This window comes from Erythrolamprus reginae, chromosome 2, assembly GCF_031021105.1.
Source record: "Erythrolamprus reginae isolate rEryReg1 chromosome 2, rEryReg1.hap1, whole genome shotgun sequence".
Taxonomy (NCBI): domain Eukaryota; kingdom Metazoa; phylum Chordata; class Lepidosauria; order Squamata; family Dipsadidae; genus Erythrolamprus; species Erythrolamprus reginae.
The window spans coordinates 292,550,042-292,571,062 of NC_091951.1; the positions used below are offsets into that span (position 1 = coordinate 292,550,042).

The following is a 21,021-nucleotide window of genomic DNA, read 5'->3' on the forward strand; positions in this document are numbered from 1 at the left end:
ATTTACTAAGTCTCCACTACAGTACTATTAGTCTTCTCATTGTTCCCATCACCCATCTCCTTCCACAAATGTATGACTGTAACTTTGTTGGTTCCTTACAATTTGACTGGTTCCTAATATGTTTTAATTGCTTATTTGTACCCGGACTATCATTAAGTGTTGTACCTTATGATTCTTGATGAACTTATCTTTTATTTTATATACACTAAGAGAATATGCACCAAAGAAAAATTTTCCTAGTGTGGCCAATCGCACTTGGCCAATAAAATTCTATTCTATACTATTCTATTCTAAAATCAATTTTGCATAATCTAGGAATAATGTACATGGTTATCATCACAGTTACATTTTAAATCAAATAAGTAATACTGTGTTCAACCTTTGTATAAATCATACTCGGAAATGAAAATAAGTGAAATTGCCAAATGCAAGCTTCTTTTTTCCACAAAAGTGACAATGAAGTAAGTTTAGGCTGCAATTAGGACTCCTGTCTCATTTCTGTGAAAAGCAGAAGTATCAACAGTCTAAATATCAAGGGAAATTGAAGCTATCAAAATAATAAAAAAAAAACAAGTAGAGGATTTAGATGTTACACAAAAATCTAAGATACTATGGATACAATGTTCCAGAATCTTTCAGCACTGAAAAGAACCTATGAAGTAAAAATGTGTTCTATTAAATTAGAGCAAATCGTTTACAACATGAAAAATATTCGATTAAATAAATGATCAGATCCTATTAATCAGGCATTGAATAGACCATGCATGTATTATTATCCCACATGTATTATTTTTTAATTAATTCATAATAGTCTTTCTTCTTCCTATTTTTGTCACAATAACAAGACTGGGAGTTGGACTATGTTGAGAAAGTGTGACTGGCCCCAAATTACCCAGCTTTCTTTTATATCTAAGTTCTAAGGATTCAAAATTTCCAGATTTCTTGCCTAGTGCCTTTACTATCTGGACCAAACTGGCTCGGTTAAGAATATATCTTAAGTATCTTAAGGATACTATCTTAAGGATATAACACTAAATCCTATTTCCTTAGATCATAGGAGGTCACTGAATAGAAATATCTACCCATCAGAAATATTCAATGTCGTAAACAAACTTGAAGGTATCCCTTTGAGGCAAGGAGAGGCCAGGCACCCTAACCCTAACCCTAACCCAAACACTTGATGTGAGTGACGTCAAGAGTGCCACCTTTAAGCCATTCATATGACCTTTAAGCTACTCCGGTCACATGATCATCAAGCCACTCCCACCTGGTCACATGGCAGGCAAGCCATACTCACAAAATAGCCCGCAGTCTGGTAGTAAAACAATTTGCAAGCCTTCATTGGATACCCTTTACAACTTTGTCACCTGTACATATTATCTACAGAGAAGAAAGCCCCTTTGGCAGGAGTGGGCCCCCATTAACCATAGGGATAAATGGCTGAGGCAGGGGACAGGATAGTGATAGTATGGGGTGGGGAGGCAGCAGCAGGGACTGGAGAGGCAGTGGCCTCTGGTGGAGTGACACAGTGGTAGCAGACAAAAAGGGTGTGAGGTGGGTTGGGTCGGCTTCTCATGTTGGCCCTTTGGGAAATTAATTGCCATCCCTGCTATAGAGCTTCTATCAAGGAGTATTCAAAATAATGAACAATTGCAAACAGTATTGTATGTATGCTGCACTTTTTTTATTTTACCCAACAAAAGAACTAATTATTAATTATTAATTCAAGAAGTTAACAACCATTAAAATTATTAAATTTTTAACTAGGTATAGGTTCTAAGACTCATAAAGAAATTAAGAAGCAATACAACATGAAAAAATTATCTAAAGTCAGTTAGATTCCGAGGAATTAGTATTCCAACATTCCTATTTGGTAGTTAAATTAGTCCCAGAGTTGCTTGAAGGAGAGATGGGTAGCATAGACATTTCATAAAATAAAGACATAAATAATAATATTTTACTGAAAACATTTTTTTTTAAATCTAGAAAATGATCTTGTGGTAGAAATAAGCTGCATCAAAATTATCAGTGTTTCCAAAGTGGTCGCATTAGTTACAAAATATCGTAAAATATATTTGAATTCTAAGACCTTGAATGTTTGGCAGCAAATGCTTATTAAAAAAATTATTCAACAAAAGTAGATTGAAAGTAATAAAAAAACTATTATTTTTAAAATCACCCAAATGGGATAGGACTTCGCAAATAAATATTTATATTTTAGATCATTTCCACTTAGACTACATATACACAGAGGAACTGAGCTGAAATGGAGACAGACAAATCAAAGAATAGAATTGGTATCTTTTTGAAAGTGACAGATATTAAAACTTTTAAGTATTCTCTGAAGATTTGGAAGTACTGGGAGAAATTTAGTTCCATCTCCTTGCCTATTAATGTTAATTATGGGCTATGAATCTTTCCCAAACAATTTAGCAGGGCTACCTATTAGTAGACAGAGTGGTTAGGTTAAGGGTTTATTTTATAAATGATAAAAGAATTCCAGAATATATATTTAAATCAGAAACTGATATGTATGAATCTTAATTGATTTCAACTTATCAAAATGGAAACTTTTGGTTACAAAAATAACGTGTAAGATAGCAGTACTATGACCATTAACAATCTTTGAAAATCTTAAGGTACTTGAGATTCTCTAAGCCCCTAAAAAGTTTTTGTTAAAACTTGTTGAAGTTTAACCAATATCTCTCAAAGAAGTATAAGAATAAAATACAAGTGTTATTATTTCTGACAAACCATGGGCTACACTTTGGAAGAACTCTATGTTATCAATAGTACAGTATTAGCAAAATCAGTAGAAATTCCTTAAAAGTCTGGGTTGTCAAACTCTATGTGTCACGCGCAGTCCATGCCCACCCCAGCTCCACAAAGGGAAGAAACATTGTGAAATGTCATGTGACAGCAATGTGACACTGTGGCCTAAACCTATTCATGGGCAGTTTGGCCTAGACCAGACCTGGGCAAGATGTGGCCCGAGGGCCAGATGCGGCCCACCTGCTATCTGTGACCTGCCCGCGGATGTCGGTACAACTTTTCTAGATAAGAACCGGGTGTTCAAGATATAATATATAATATATAATATATAATTATACAATGTATATTATAATTTATAATATACAGTATTGGGTAGAACGGAGTTAATTATATTAGTCCGGCCCTCTAAAACCATCCCACTTTCACATGCGGCACTATGGCAAAATTAATTGCCCACCCCTGGCCTAGACCTATTCATAGGCAGTATTCTGCCCTATATAAATAAGAATAAATACTAGAAAATATTCATCTAAATGCTGAAAGAGTTGCAAAGTAAAGAACACCTACAGGCAAGTATGGTGGTTCTGTAAAGTTGTACAAAGATTGTAGTAGTAGTAGTAGTAGTAGTAATAATAATAATAAGAAGAAGAAGAAGAATGATAATAATAATAATGTATAAGAATAAGAAAAAGAATAAGAATCCAGTAGATTCATGCAAATATTATTATTACAGTAGAACCCCGACTTACGAGACTAATTGGTTCCGGAAGGAGGCTCGTAAGTCGGAACGCTCGTATGACGAAACATTGTTTCCCATAGGAAACAATGTAAAGTCAATTAATCCGTGCAACAACAAAAAAAACCGCTGCCGCCGAACGCGGAAGTTAGCGTTTGGCTTCAGGAGACAGCTGCGAAGCGGCGTGGGTGTTTTAAAACGTCGCAGCCGGCCTGGGGGGCTCAGGGGCTTCCCCCCGAGCCCCCCAGGCCGGCTGCGATGTTTTAAAACACCCGCGCCGCTTCGCAGCTGTCTCCTGAAGCCGAACGCGGAAGTTAGCGTTCGGCTTCAGGAGACAGCTGCGAAGCGGCACGCGTGTTTTAAAAGGTTGCAGCCGGCCTGGGGGGCTTGCCAGCACCCCAGCGAGCCCCCCAGGCCGGCTGCAACCTTTTAAAACACGCGGGATACGAGCGCCAAGGAGCTGTCTCCTGAAGCCGAACGCGGAATCCCGAATGTGAGCTCGGGAGGCGAACAAAATGTCGCTCCCCTCCCAGCTCTTATCTCGAGTAGCTCGTAAGTAGAGCTGCTCGTATGTCGAGGTTCCACTGTAATATATTTGTTTACAATAAATCAAAATTTTAGTTAAATAGTTGGCAATTTTTGGCTGCTTTGAGGGCTTTAAAGTGACAGGTTTTTTGCAGTTCATTCTATTTCACTTCTTTAGTTTTACTTTAGGGTGGGGTTTAGGCTAGGGTTAGGATCAGGTGTAGGCTTATGATTTCTCTAACCCTAACTTTAAGTCTAAACCTAAACCTAAGTATTGAAAAGACATATACGGAAATGAAAGGAATGCCAAATAAAGTACATCAGTTCATGTTTGCTGCTCCTTGAAAATATCAATGTGCAATAGAAATTAAAGCTGCTAAAAAGAAGTATATGCTCCACATCCTCTAATTGGTTATGCACAAGAATCCATTTTTACTATTTTCCACAATGTTAAAAAATATATGACAGTAATATTTTGCATGTTTATTAAATAGGAATTATCAATAGTTTTAAAACATGCAAAAATTATTCGGTAAGTCAATCAAAAGGTGGGAGATTTGAAGCATAAATGGATTCAGTGATACACAAAAATTGCAAGTGTAATGGCAGGCAATCAACTAAATAAATTGTTATCATAGACAAATTTGAATGAAGCTAAAACAATTATGCACAATAACCTCTATTTTTCTTATAATACAGATAATCTTTATTTGGAGAGTTTTCTGCTGATTCCTGGCAACACCTATCAGGTCTGTTTCAATTTGATAAAACACCAACGCTCACTTATTTTTTATTAAAAGTTACGCAAATAAATTGCAAAAAATTGTTCTAGTAGATACTTTATATCCAAAATAATATTTTCATGTGTTACAATGCAATGGAATTATCAAATGAAAGACTGCAAAATGTCTGAATTATGATATTACTTGTCTCTTTCTTTCTTTTCCCGAAGCTGTCTACAGTGAAATAAAATAAAAATATTTCAACAGCAAGCATATTTATTTATTCATTTTCTCTTAAACACATATTTCTATTCTGAAATATTTGAAACACACTTTAACAAAGTCAGTTTATTCAATTGGCAAGAATATAGATGATACAATTTTGCATTTTTACAACATATCAATAGATCAGGGGTATCAAATTCAAGGTCCAAGGGCCGGATCCAGCCCAGAGCCACTCTGGAAATAGCGAAGGACCAGTCCATGGTGCTTCTGCTACAAAAATAGAACTTGGGTGGACTGCACATGGCCATTCCAAGCTCCATTTTAACTTGCAGAGGTTTGCAGGAAACATCCCAGCTGAAAATGGAGCTTGGTAGCCCGTTTTCTCTGGCAGAGTGCTCAGTGCACTACAAGCGTCCCTCCCCGACATGAGTGACTCATGCTGGCCATGCCCAGCCTGGCATCCTGAGATCTAACAGAATCCTGATGCGATCCTCCTCAAGAGTTTGACATCCGTGCAATAGATACTATCTCAAACTGGTAGAAAAGTTAAAAATAGATATTATGCTAAAGTAATTTAACAATCAGGGAATAAGTCCTGCAAAATCTGAATAGAATTGCACATAACTGGGTAGGTAGACAATGCTAAATTACCACTCCATGCTTTACTGATATGTGTGAGACCATTTCCATTTTTCCCTCTTTTCCATACTTTCCATATTACTCTCTCTCTCTCTGTATAGATGTGTGTGGTTTGCTTGTGCCTGTGTGTGTGTGTGTGCGTGTTTGAGAGAGAAAGATAGAGTTATCAGTATATGGACATAGTAAAAGTAAGATTTGAAAGACAGAAAGCTATGAAAAGGTAAACGATTTTAAAACAAAGTAGGCATAGTTAAATTTCCGTTTCTTTCTCTTATCTTCGATTTATTTTTTTGCTCAAAAGTTTTATATAGTATTATTTACCCTCAAAATGAATATTGTGATGGGCATGTATGGATTTTTCTAGTGGCACAGAACACAAACAAAAGCAAATCAATGTTCTCTGCTTGAAGAAACTTTGTAAAACAACATAATTTTCCTTGTATGTAATTCAGGTCTGCCAACTACTTATGAGAAACAGATGTGCAGAGAATCCTGAAGTGCTGTATATTCCCATTAGCACATTCTGTTGCATGAATTCTGTGGATTCTGCTTTTCATAATGGGGAACCAGCAAGTGGAGATGCTGTATAATATAAATAAGTACCGTAAGTAGGATGTTGCTGCAAAATTTGGTATTTCTCATTAATATGGGTGGATGAATTATTTCTATTATTATTACTACTGTAAGTATGGTCTAGTGAAGAGAATACTAATTTGAATATTTGTTTCATTGTAAAGTTCCCTGGGTGACCTACAGCAAATGATTTCAACAGAATTGTTTCTAGTATGAAAAAAAATATATGACTGTCTTAATTTCTCTGAGAAACTCAGCATGGAATTTTAAAAAGTTAGAACTAGACACTAATTCTTCTATTTCTCTCTAACATCATTCAAGTTAGTGCTGGTACTCTTATATAAAATTCCTTTTACTGTTTTCACATACCATATGTTTCGGAGTACAAGATGCACCTTTTCCCCCACTAAAAGAGGAAATGTTGGTGCATCTTATACAGCAAATGCAGCTGTTTTTGGTCTCCCAAAGCCCTACCTGCACTTTTTTGCAAAAAATGAGCCTGGGTTTTTTTTTCCAAAAATTGATGCTTAGAGGATTTGGGAGGCCAGCAGAGTGCCCCTGGGGCATAGTTCCCTCTAAGCTGAGCAGTGAGCAATCGCTCACTTAAAAATCATCATCAACTCAGAGTTTTCCAAACCTGCCCAGAAGCTGAGAGGGAAAGAGTGAGAGGGAAGGAGAGAGAGAGGAAGAGAGGAAGAGAGAGAAACAGATAGAAAAAAGAGAGGAAGGAAAAGAGAAAGAAAAAGAATGAGAGTAAGGAAGAGAGAAAGAAAATCAAAATCTAGTTTGAAACTAGCTCAACTATTTAAGTGGCATTTTGATATTGATAGAGTTGCCCTATTATGAACTCACTGTTATAGACACACAGTATAGTATTTTATTTGTTTGTTTGTTTGTTTGTTTGTTTGTTTATTATTTCTGTGCCGCCCAGTCCCGAAGGGACTGCCGCTCAGACACTATACTTTTCTGCCCACCTCCCAAAAAAATTAGAGGGAACACTGCCCTGGGGGCTGGATGACGGCAAAAACATCCCCATTTTTTGCGGAGAAAAATGGGCAAAAAATGGACTTTTTTTCCAAAAATGGGGGTGTTTCTGTCTTATCCAGCCCCCAGGAGCACTGTACATACTTCCAAAACCCTCTGTGTGCCCTGTTTTTTTGCAAAAATGGATAAAAAAGGGCCTGTTTTTGCAAAAAACAGAATGCACAGAAGGTTTCAGGGGCCTGCAGAATACTCCTGGTGGCTGGGGAAAGATAAAAGTATCCCCATTTAAAAAAAGGGGGCAATTTTTGAAAAATATGGGGCATGTGGAGGCTTGCAGAGTGCTCCTGAAGACCAAGGATGACCAAAACTTTTTTCTCTTACTTACCTCTGTGTTTCATAGTCCAAAAAATACAGTAATACTAGAACCCAGATTCAGCTATTAAGCCTCACTGAACGATAGTTCACGAACTATAGAACCATTTTCTGAGATACAATTCATTAGATTTGAGATGTAATATTCATTAAGAAAATCTACCTCAATTCATAACTGGGATTGTTCAAAAATTTGCTGTGGTCAGTAACATTTACATGTATTAGATAAAACCATATGGATATTACTACCATACTTAGGATTTTTACATTGTCCCCATAGTCTCCTAAATCTATTGAATCCTAAATATTGACTTAGGTAGTTGGCTAAGTTCCTTAACAATTCAAATAGCATATTACGAAGTTTGAGCTAACAAAGCCAAACCCTGATACTGCTAAAGGCTGAGCCAGCAAAACATTTCACTGAACATTTCAGTTCAAAATTAGCAGTCCTTTGAACCTAAATTTACACAGCTTCTCATATCTAATTCCTCTAACAGAAAAGATCTAAATCTTTTGCAGATTACACACAGATAAACCCTAGGTGACACTATAAATTATACAGCTGATAGAAGATATATGAGGTCGCAGATTATTCAACATAATGCCTTGAATAGGATAAGCACTCTTCAGACTTTCACAAATTTACATTTGATCTGTTTAGTAATAAATTATGTATACATGTGTCTATCTACATATATGTATGTGTGTATGTATGCATGTATGTATGTATGTTGTATGTAACAGGCCTGTTTTTCTCCCAGTAGAATCTGCCAATGAAGTCTCCTCTGACCAAGGAAGCGTGAGTGACAGGGAAGAGGGGAGTTTGGCAGACAGCCCAGGAGGAGATCAGTCATCTATACTAGAGGTCCCCAACCTTTTTTGCACCAGGGACCGGCTTTCAGCTAGACCAGTTTTCCATGGCTCGGTGGGGGGGGGGGAGCTAGCTGTCAGCGGCGCCGTAAAAGGGGCGATCAAGAGAGGAATGGGTGAATGAATGGACGGAGGGTGGGAAGGAAGGAAGGAAAAAGGGAAGGTACAGGAACAGAAGAAGGGTGCAAAGAAGCAAAGAAAGGTGTGAAAGGGGAGAGTAAGAGAGGAAGGAGTGAAAGAAGGGAATGAGGGAGGAAAGAAGGGAGGAAGGAAAAGGAAAGCAAGAAATGGAGGGAGGAAAGGAAGGGAGGAAAGGAAGGAAGGAAGGAAGAAAGAAGGAAAGAGGGAAGGGACAGGAACAGAGGAAGGAAGCAAGGAAACTTATGAAAGGGGAGAGTAAGAGAGGAAGGACTGGAGGGAGGGAGGGAAGAAGGTAGGAAGGAGAAAGAAAAGAAATAGAGGAAGGAAAGGTAAAAGAGAGAAAGAAAAAGAGCAAGAAAGAAAGAAAGAAAGAGAAAGAAAGAAAGGCAGGCAACTTCAAAGAAAGGCTCACTGAGCATCTCTCACTCTCTCTCTCTTTCTATCCCTCTTTCTTTCTTTCTCTTCCTTTCTCTCTCTCCTCTTCCTTTATCTCCTCTTTCTCTCCCCCCTCTCTCCCCCTTTCCCTCTCTCTTTCTCTCTCCCTCTCTTGCTATCTCTCCCCCCTTTCCCTCTCTTTCTCCCTCTCTTTCTCTCTCTCCCCCTCTTTCTCTCTCTTCTTCTCACTTTCTCTCTCTTGTTTTCTTTCTGTCTCTTTTGCTTTCTCTCTCTCTCACTCTTTCTCTCTTGTTTTGTTTCTCACGCTCTTTCTCTCTCTTGTTCTCTCTCTCTTGCTATCTCTTTCTCTCCCCCCTTTCTCTCACTCTCTCTTTCTCACTTTCTCTCTATCTTGCTGTCTGTTGCTTTCACTCACTCTCGTTCTCTCTCCGTTCTTCTCAGCGGTGACGCGCGCACGCCCTGCCCGCCTCACATTTGCCGAGAGGACTTTCGCCCCGGGCTCTCAGCAAGGGGGTTTGCATGAGAGGCGGGGCCGGCGGAAGGTGATATTCAATGTCGGGGGCGCACGGGCGGTTTTGCGCGCGCTCCCTATCTCCCTGCTAGCCCACTCGGAATACGTATTCAAAATAAGAAAAGCCTTTGCCGGCGAAGGCTTTTCTTATTTTGAATACAGTATTCCGAGTGGGCTAGCAGGGAGATAGGGAGCGCGCGCAAAACCGCCCGTGCGCCCCCGACATTGAATATCACCTTCCGCCGGCCCCGCCTCTCATGCAGCCCCCTTGCTGAGAGCCCGGGGCGAAAGTCCTCTCGGCAAATGTGAGGCGGGCAGGGCGTGCGTTCCGGGTGCGGGAGGAGCTGCGGTGAAAGGCAGGAGGTGGCAGAGGAGCAGAGGGGGCAAATCGGGTGGGCGGTGGGCAGCGCGGAAAGGCCGAGGGGGCCCTGGTGCCGCGGACCGGCTGAAAACCCCCAACGGCCCGGTCCCGGTCCGCGGACCGGCGGTTGGAGACCCCTGATCTATACCATCCCTGGATTCTGAACAAGAATTAATGACACATCCACGCATGCGTAGAGTGATGCATAGGAGACAACAACTGAAGGACTATTACAAGAGAAAATGAGGCCACCTGTGGTTGGATGGGGCTACTACAGATAAAAGTGCAGCCTGGTGTTTTAGCCTCATGGCACTTTATCTGATACATTGTTTCGTCAAGATCGTGGTTTTTGTTCTTCAGAATTGTGTGTGTGGACTCTCTGGACTTTAGAATTGGACTCAATTTCCCAGTTATTGGGTGAGCAATTGGACTGCATTTAACCTGTGCCTTGTGTGTACCAGAAAATCCCTTTGACATTTAAAAAGGGAGATGTTTCTGTTTTTCTGCTTATAAAAACTTTTGGGTTTTCCTTTTATCGTGTGGTGTGTGTCTTCCTGGACTAATTACCCTGTAATTACGGCTGGGGGGGAGTTGGGGGGGGGGAAAGCTTTTTAAAAAACAGTACATTCAGCATATAAAACGCACCTGAATTTTCAGCCTCTTTTAGGGAGGAAAAGAGGTGCATCTTATACTCCACCTCCAGAATAGGGTCAGCACTTCTATTGTATGATCTCTTTGGTATAGTGGCCAAGATATATAATCTCTCACTTGAGCCCATGCTAATGGATGACATTTTCCTGTCCTTTTATGCTGATTTTAAAGAGAAGTGGGAATAGATAGCCCTGGAACTCAATAGAGTAAGTACCTCTGGAAGATATAACATCACCAACTACTACCAATTGGAATCAACCCCCATGAAAGAGGAAAAATCTACCAAAGAATTGGGGTGCTAAGTCCAGGCCCTCAGAGCTGTGCCATAAATAATGGTAGTGAAAACCACTGAGGTCAAGAGGGGGTCCTATGGGTTGGACTTTCTCCCAGTTCAGGCATCTCCAAACATTATCCATAATATAATGAGTTCAGACTGCTGTATCCCACATCATCTGAAGTCCTATGTTGTTGCAATACCATCACTTTCTCTACCATATTCTTATAAAAGAGATGGTTAGAAATTGATCCAAAGCTGTCCCATAACAATTGGATCAAGTGATGACTTCTTGAACAGAAAAAATGCCACAGCTTCTTCCAGAGGAGAGAGACAGAGAGGAAGAGAAAGGGGGAGGGGTTGATTGATTTCTCAAACTCTTTGGGAAGAATGGCTGCAAAACTGAGTTTTCTAAAGTGAACCACTAGACTCCTAAACAACTGAAAAAATGATATAGTAAAAGAAAAGCCAACCAAGACAGCAACATAAAAACAAAAGCAAATAAAACACCAGCAATAACAAAACAAATTAAAGTTTAATTGGTGTGCATTGTGTAATGGACTGTTAAATTGGCCACACCCACCTAGCCAGTCCAGTCCCACCCCCAACAGCCTGAGGGACCATAAATTGGTCCCTGTATAAAAAGTTTGAAGATCCTTGCTCTATTCAAGAACCTCAAACATAATCTCAAATGCTGTTACTGCATCCATTTAAAAAATCTTATTTTAGAAGAACATTTTTGGGATCGCTATCTACATTCATCCTGAGGACCTTCCAGCTGGAGTTATCATTTCTTTGACATAAGTGGTTATTAAGAGATTTGTCCTACTAAAGCCGTCCCTCGTGGATCCAAAGGTAAAACAGACAAAAAATTAATGGTACAAAGATGGGAAAAGTTGCCTAAACCTTAACCCTTCTGCCATGCCAGAGAGTAGTAATACAAGGCAATTATTATTTTTATTATAAAGAGAGAGAAAATAAAGCCTAGCACTAGCCTTGATCTCATTTTCAGATCAATTCAGTCTCAAATTTGTTCTCAAATATATTTGAAAAGCAAGGCCTTTTCACGGGGCTCTCCTTGCTTCAATACCTTGTCTTTCAATCTTCAAAAATTTCCTGTCTCCCAGCTATTTTTTCCACATTCTTATTGTTTGGATGACTATTAACTCACTTCACAATTCTGCCACTTCTCTCAGCCATCTAGTCTCTAGGCTTTCACTTTTTAGCTTTGTTATTTCTTGAATTATTCACCCAGGTCTTTCTAAATTACCCAAGTCATTCTTTCTTTTCCTAGGGCCTACCCACATAAGATTTTTTTTCTCTTACTGTTACTTTGCAGCAATGATACTGTAGGCAGTCTAATCCTATCAGGTTCATCCTCTCATAAAACAGATTCACTAACATCCCAACAGTTCATTCAATTTGTAAAGTCCTCGAGGTACGACGGGTTGACTGTTCAAAAATACAACACATCCTTCAAAGCCAGCATACATGAGTTTTGCGGAACTCGCCCAATCATTTGCCCTTATGACTGACTACAGAAACAGGCCCTCACACGGGTCCAAACAACAGTACAGTGTTCCCTCGATTTTCGCGGGTTCGAACTTCACGAAAAGTCTATACCACGGTTTTAAAAAAATATTAATTAAAAAATACTTCGCGGGTTTTTTCCCTATACCACGGTTTTTCCCACCCGATGATGTCATATGTCATCTCCAAACTTTCGTCTGTCCTTAATAAATATTTTTTTAAATAAACTTTAATAAACAAACATGGTGAGTAATAATCTAAATGGTTACTAAGGGAATGGGAAATTATAATTTAGGGGTTTAAAGTGTTACGGGAAGGCTTGTGATACTGTTCATAGTCAAAAATAGTGTATTTACTTCCGCATCTCTACTTCGCGGAAATTCAACTTTCGCGGGTGGTCTCGGAACGCATGCCCCGCGAGAATTGAAGGAACACTGTACTTCAAAGAGAGAGAGGGAGACCACCTGTTTCTACTCCCCATCTTGGGAGAGCTATCTCAGATTTCAAAACTCCAAGATATGTCCGGGGACGGGGGCAGGAGGGGTTTTTTCCCCAGAGCTAGCTCAGATTTCAAAATACAGGGGTGCATGGAGGGGAAAGGGCTTCTTTGCTGGTGAATTAAATGGGTTTTTTTGCAAAGCACATGGCTTTCTCTGATCATGCTGTTCAGCTGCTTCATTGCTATGGGATGGGTAAACTTTTTCTTGTCATGTGCCGAAAGCACATGCATGCATGACCCCCCATGCTCCCCCTAAGCCCACCCTTGCACATACACATGCAAATCCCCACACTCCCCCAGCTCCCTGCACATATGAACATGATTTCCCCCCCTTCATTTTGGGCCCCTCCCTGCAGCCTCCTGGGACCAAAAATGGACAACTGGGGGCACACACACACATACTCCCCCCACCCCCCCACACATCCCAAAAATCAGCTGGCTGGCGGGAGGCATGTGGATCCATGCACAGTGAAGCTGAGCTGGGCGACAGCTCAGAAGACCGTAGAGAGGGTTCTGCATGCCAGCTGTGGCACACATTTCACAGGTTCGACATCAGGGTCCTACAAAATCATCCCTGAGGCACCCAGGCACACAAAACAACCCATGCATTTGTTTAACAAATGCACTGGGGAGAGCAGGGATGGGGGGTCAATAATGGAGACAGTAATGGACAAACACTATTACTGCTGTACCTCAAGGATTACCTGTAAACCTGCTGTATGCTGCTTTATTTTTAAAAAAGAAAGAAAAGCTAATTTAAGCAATAAATCAAACACACTGCATTTATTTAGTATACAGTAAATGCACTGTACAGTATTTAGCTTCAGTGCCTGATGCTATGTTAAATCATATTCCCATTTACATACAACATTTCCATCATTATAATGCAAGACAAATATAAGAAACTATAAGAATACTTAGGACCCAACATAACTGAATTCACTGTAGTCATAATTAAAGTGGATTTATTGACACCAATTAAAATTAAGTGAAAAGTTACTAAATAAAAGCACATTGATTACAGTGTGAAATATACCTAAGTCTGGACCTAATCCACTATTTGAAAGAAAATATTAAAGACTGCTAAGAGAGATGATACATCATAGATAGAAATTATAGTTATAGTTTATTAGATTTGCATGCTGCCCCTCCGAAGAAATTACAACAAAGGAAGAAATAAAAGCTTTCATTCATGTGTATAAAGTGTACACATGTATATAAGATTCACAATGTTGCTCTTAAAGCTGCTTGCATAACTATACTCCTCTTTTTTAAGTTTCTAGTTGCATTGGACCAAACAGGACTAAAGGGAAAGGACAAAGGATAACAATTATCCAGATAAACACCATTCTCAGTACAAAATATACAGGTATTCTTATGCGCACTAGCTTAGAGCTATACCTCTATATATAATTAAGAATTATTATTATTATTATTATTTACAGGTAGACGCTCTTTTTTAATTAGACATTTAAAAATATAAAATTTAGTCTATCTTTCTTTTTTCAACAGAATGTCTGCTGGAAATCTACAATCAGAACATGAATTAAAAAGGACCTCACGTATATTTTCCTAGTACAGTGATACCTCGTCTTACGAACTTAATTGGTTCTGGGATGAAGTTTGTAAGGTGAAAAGCTTTTAAGATAAAACAATGTTTCCCATAGGAATCAATGGAAAAGCGATTAATGCGTGCAAGCCCAAAACTCACCCCTTTTGCCAGCTGAAGCACCCATTTTTGCGCTGCTGGGAATTCCCCTGAGGCTCCCCTCCATGGGAAACCCCACCTTCGGACTTCTGTGTTTTTATGATGCTGCAGGGAAATCCCAGCAGCGCAAAAACGGGTGCTTCGCAGGCAATGGAAGTCTGGAGGTGGGGTTTCCAGCGAGGGGAGCTTCAGCGAAATTGCAGCATCGCAAAAACACGAAAGACCTCAAAATCCCACCTCCAGACCTCCGTGTTTTTGTGATGCTGCGATTTGGCTGAGGCTCCCCTCGCTGGGAAACCCCACCTCCGGACTTCCGTTGCCAGCGAAGTGCACGTTTTTGCGCTGCTGGGATTCCCCTGCAGCATCGCAAAAACAGGGAAGTCCGGAGGTGGTGTTTCCCATGGAGGGGAGCCTCAGGGAAATCCCCGCAGCACAAAAATGGGCGCTTTGCTGGCAACAGAAGTCCGGAGGCGGGGCATCCCAGTGGTGGCGGCATGGGTTTGTAAGGTCAAAATAGTTTGGAAGAAGAGGCAAAAAAATCTTAAACCCCGGGTTTGTATCTTGAAAAGTTTGTATGATGAGGGGTTTGTAAGATGAGGTATCACTGTACTGGGAGTTATTCTGCTACATTATTGAAAGGAATATACAGCATTGCAATTAGAAAATTTTCCCAGCTTCTACATTTTGAATTAATATTTTCATCAATCACCATCAAAACTGATAAATACAACATTATGATTTTGGTTTGTTTTAAAAATGTACTTTTTTAAAAAAAATATGCATTTGCTTTATTAATGCTGACTCCCTATTTTAACAAAAATTATAACTGTTTTCCTTCATTAAGGAGATGTAGTGGCTCAATGGCTAAGACACTGAGCTTGTCAATCAGCAGTTCGGCAGTTTGAATCCCTAGTGCCGCGTAAGGAGTGAGCTCCTGTTACTTGCCCTGGCTTCTGCCAACCTAGCAGTTCGAAAGCATGTAAAAATGCAAGTAGAAAAACAGGGATCACCTTGGTGGGAAGGTAACAGCTTTCTGTGTGCTTTTGGCGTTTAATCATGCCAGCCACATCACTACGGAATCGTCATCAGACAGCATTGGCTCTTTTGCTTAGAAATGGAAATAAGCACCACCCCTTAGTGTCGGGAACGACTAGCACCTATGTATGAGCGGAACCTTTACTTTTACCTTTTCCTTCGTTGTTCTAGTCACTTTACTAATCATTTGATGTCATTAACAATTATGCTCAAATCATAACTCCTCACTTCAAACCATTCATATTCAAGTCACATCAATTCCAGTTTAGTTCCTTAGGGAAATACTATATTTAATCTACTTACTCCAAGAAGATATGCTATATTCCTATTCTTCATTTCTGTTCTTTTACCAGTTACAGATTTCTAATTTTTTTCCCTATGACTACTAAATTTGTTCAGAAATATGTAGTGAGAATCACAATCATTTAGAAAGCTATGTAAGGAATGTTCTATTGAGTCACCTCTTCCATAAGTTGTTGATATTTTCAGAAGATTTTGAGAGATAAGATTTACCTTTACTTGCAAAAAAGGTGCCATTCTATATGGTTGTAAATTTCTATCAGCTTTATTAAATAACTATTATTTATTATAGAATAATATATATATATATATATATATATATATATATATATATATATATATATATATATATATACACACACACACATACATACATACATATATACATATATATTAGTTATTATTAAGTAACTAGTACTCCTTCTTTAGAGTAGCCATATTCCCCCTGACTGAGATTTTTATAGCACTTCACAGTGCTTTACACAGTATTGGCTAAGTAGTTTACAGAGTCAGTATATTGCAACCAACATCTGGGTCCTCATTTCCAATATGGTCAACTACAGATAGTCCAAAATTGAGCCCAAAATTTATGCTGCTAAATGAGAAATTTGTTAAGTAGGTTTTGCCCCATTTTACAACTTTTCTTGCTTTTCTTGCTTTATTAAGTGAACCCACTGCACTTGTTAAATTAATAACCCAGTTGTTAAGTGTATGGGTTCCCAAAAATTGACTTTGGTTGCCAAGGTCAACAAAAGGAGATCACCTGACCCAGGAGCACTGCAGCTGTCATAAATGTGAGTCAGCTGTCAAGCATCGGAGTGTAAATCACATGACCATGGAGATATTGCAAAGGTATAAGTCTGAAAAATAGTTATGTCACTTTTTCCAGTGGCGTTGTAAATTAATACAGTCACTAAGCGAACTGTTGTACGTTGAAGACTACCTGTATCCTTTTGTACTTAAAAGACACAACATCAACATATTTTTAGAAATTGGTTTAAAACCCAATTTTGGAGGTATGAAGTAAAGGCATGTTATATATTAAAAGTTATTGAACTAAGCAGTGTCTCTTATGACTGCATGGAAAGCCATTCTGGTATATCATTTGCATGACTGGATTCCTCAAAAAAACAATGAAATATAGATGAAGTATAGATAAAATATACAATAAGTACAGAAGCTAATATTAAGTCTACATTTTTCACTGTTTGCTTAGCATTCAACAAGCTTTGCAACATAAGTTAATGAACAAACTTGGCATTCTGCAATTTCAAAGAAATCTTGGGTATCTAAGACAAGGCAAAATTTATATGATAATGAATATGGTCATATATTTTCCTGCAATAATCATTACATGATTACATATTGTTTTAGATGTCTATTATTATAATTCCATGCTTATATTTTTCTGATACATTTTTACTCTACAGCTTTCTACAAAAACCATCACAATTAGAGGCAAACAGTGTCTGGCAGCAAACACTAAAGGCAATATTTATTGCAACTGGATTTAGTGAAGCAGCCAACGATAATACTGTAGATCCAAGTCATAGTAAATATCATGTGACCTCTACTCACAGAAATCCTGCTTAGTTTCCAGAAAAAAAGCCCTTGGAAACCATAAAACACATTAAGGTGATAGAAAATAAGGGTTGGTTGCCAAACGCTAAAATGCATATACCAGCAGAATTAGTGATTAAATTTAAATATTAAAAGATAAAATTATTACTCAAACTGCTCACATGAAGATGATTAACATCCACATTCATTTAAAATATGCAGGGAGATTTCTCATTAGGATAACAAAACATTTTGCCAAAGAAAAATATCCAACAGGGTAAAGGAAGGGTTAACATTTCAGTTATTCCTGGATAATTGAAAGCTCTTCAAACTAAAAAGTGTTTCTAAAATTATTTAGAGACAAGATCACTTACAAATTTGAAAACAGAGGAAATGAGTTGTATAACATAAAGGGTTATTAAAAAATACATAAGTGCCTGCAATCAATATCCAGCACAAAATCCAAACATTTATCTACCAGCTTCATCAGCAAAATAAAATAACCAGTTAAAACTAAACAACTGAAAAAATAGAGAAGTTCTGAAAAGGAGATGAGTTGCATTATTTGAACTGTAATATTTGCTACTACAGAACATTTCCACTGTAATTCTCTCTGCAAATTAAACTAAAGGAGTTGACATTTGCCTGGCTAAAGGTTATATTACATTGGTTCCCAAGACATCTAAGACCAGCAGATATATAACATTTATTCTGTGATTCAACTTTACAATTCAGATTTTCCATTTTCATTTAGGATTTCATTTTCAAAGTATTAAATGATATTTATACATTTCCAACTGCCACTCCCCCGTACATTTACAACGAGCGAATCTCTATGTATTTAGCTATTTTAAAAACCTTCCTTGATGATATATATCATCCGTCTGCTTACCTGGGCAAAGATGTATAGTATTTAATTCAAGGAGCTTTATATTCAAGTAGTTGTATATCAGACTAAGTGGGTTTAATTCCTGAGACAAATTATAGATCTTTCCTAATGAAGCCTTAAGTTATGTCTGCATCTGATTCTAATTCCCTCTTGTCATTTAGTCCTATCCAATTCAGGTAACATAATGTCTTAAACATTAAGAACATAATATTAAACAAAGTGAAAGGTAAGATAGGTCATCATTCTTTCTCATAGCATTAATTTGATCAGAATGTACAAGTTTGGATAAATAAAAATACATCTGCTGATACCTTTTAAATACCCAAATAGACTTACATATGTTTGAATATACAGTAATTTGTAAGAAAAAGTGCCAGTTGCTACATAACTAGATCTACTACTTTTCTTGCTTCTATTGCACTGCAAACTCCATAATCTATCATATCCTATTAACCATCAAAGCAACACAAGAGGTCCAAAAACTGGAAAAAGACATTTTAAAAGGACCCAAGAGTGTACTGCCAAATTCTAGATCTAGATCATATGGAGCCAACAGCCTGAAGTTTGGGGGGGGGGGGGTGAGAAAAGCTGGAAGAGGAAGTATGGATGTGTTTTTAAAGTGAGTAGTTGGGGAATGGACTTTGGCTGGGAACTGAGGAATGTTATTCTTATTCCCAAATCTTTGCAGGCAGATTGCCTTTGACGTTTCCCCCACCCACCCACCCACACCCACACAGAAACACACCCACAGAACACAATTTGAGTCCTCGGAATAGAATCTGGCATCCAAGCAGGCCCACCTAAATTCCGCATAATCTCTCAGATTTAGATTACTTGCTTTGATCCTAACCTGCCTGTGGGAATATATCCCCGCTCTGCTAAAGACAGGAAATCTAATAAGTTTGTCCAGCTCCAAGCTGCGACCTCCCCCGACCTCTTAAAATAACATCCACAAAGCGCAAGAAGTGAAATTACAAGTAACCACCCTCAGGAAAAAAAAAAAGCCAAGGCATTTCGGTGGCGGCGTCGCCGGCTGTCAGGCAAGGAAGTGTCTCCGTAGCCAGAGAATTGCAGTGACTAAACCTAACACCCAAGTTACGCGAGGGGGGCGGCAGAGAGAGAGAGATGCCCACACACGGTTTAACATGAAGAGACGGAGAATAGCAACTCTCGCTGCTGCTGCTGCGGTTCGTCCGCCCGCCGTGCCCCCCCCCCCTCCCACCGCCGGCAACTTACGAGTGGATAGCAATGGGGAAAGCATCCATTGCTCCCCCGCCCCGTCAGTCTCAAGCCCCCCCTTCCCGAACTCGGAGGAGGTACTCCTTCCTCTGCTCTTAGTCATCCCCCAAAGCAAGCCAAAAGCCTGCGCCGCCGCGTCTCGACCCCATCCTCTCCGGAGCCTCGAAACCAAGAGAGCCGCCAGTTTGTGAGAGGAAGCCAAGCGAGCACCCTCAGAGCTCGCCAACCCGCCAAAAGCCAAAGCCAAAAGGCAGGGGCGGGGCGGGCTCGTCCACACGTACATACACACACTCGCTCCCAAAGAGGGGAGACACTAGTTGATTTCTGGCGGCCAGAAAAGTGTAACAAGTCTGGCGCAGTCCGGTCCACTCCTGCTTCGGCCAGTTTCCCCAGGAGTTGGGGCAGTCCGGGCTGCGGAAAGCGGGGAGAGAAGACCGGGCTTAGCCCAGGCGATGCTAGACCAGAGTTTGGGTGGCTTTGCCTTTTATTTCCTAGCCACGCCACCCAAGCTGGCGGTTCTCTCACCTCCTTGAGCTCCTTGGCCACGTCCTTCAGGTCCCCCAGGACTAATTCCAAATCGTCCACGATTATCTTGATCTGTTCCTTCACCTTGGCTTTGGGAGCTGGCGGCACCCCTTCGGCGGGAGAGGACACGGACGAAGAGGTGGCGGAGGACGAGGATGTGGTCCCCTTAGACTTGGCTGACATTCTTTGGGGGGAGCGCCGGGAGGGGTGGGGGAAAGGACGGCGAGGCAAGTCAGGAGAGCGGACTCGCCACGAGCGATGGACGACGCTGCCGGTCCCCGTGCCTCTTTCGAGCTCCGGAGCTGCTGCTGCTGCTGCAGCCGCTGCTGCCTCCGCTCTTCCTGCACATCTTGGGCTCCGGTCCCCGGGGCGTTGCGCTCCCGGCGCGCGCCGGCACTGCCATCAAACTGCAACTGAGCGAAGGGAGCCCCGGCTGCAGGAAGGAGAGCAGACGGGCGGGCGTTGCGCCTGCGCTGGTCTCCCTCCACCCTCTCTACCACCGCCACCCCTCCACCCCTCACACAGACATGCAGACACGCAGGGCGCTTCGCTCGCCCAGGGCTTCGGAAAGAAGGCGGGCGAGCGAGCGAGTGCCGGCGGCCCGCGTGGTTATTCTCAAAGCCCCCGCCACATGGTGCGTTAAAACTCACAACTCGCTCCAATCCTTCGGACCGGGTGAAGGAGAATCTGAAAAGGGGAGGAGAGTCGCTTTTGGCAAACTTTATCCCCGCCCTGAACTTAAAAAAAATAAGGAAAAAAACCGCTAGAAATGCCCCTCCCCCGGGATGGTTTGGCCCAGACTCGGGAAAGGCGTCAGGAAAATGTTTATTTTCTCTAGTGACTGCGGCGGGAAAGAGGTGTAAGTGCGTAAGAGCCAAAGAAGGCGGGGATAATTTTTTCCACACAAGACTCGCTTCTTCTCCCACCCCCATCCCACCCACCCCTTCCCGAAATGATTCCCCATTTGCTTGGCAGGGCGCAGTC

General features: G+C 40.5%; 1 protein-coding gene across 2 annotated transcripts in view; it reads right to left on the reverse strand.

The window, feature by feature from the left end:
• Positions 1–20,707, reverse strand: part of PRR16 (proline rich 16) — a 110,432-nt gene extending 89,725 nt beyond the window's left edge. Inside the window, exon 1 of one of the 2 annotated variants that reach the window (XM_070736323.1) lies at positions 20,038–20,707. In XM_070736323.1, coding sequence (XP_070592424.1) covers positions 20,038–20,220 — 183 coding nt within the window. In that variant the 5' untranslated portion in view covers positions 20,221–20,707. The remainder of the gene's footprint in view (positions 1–20,037) is intronic. The other variant, XM_070736325.1, reaches the window with a different exon arrangement.
• Positions 20,708–21,021: the final 314 nt, after the last annotated feature.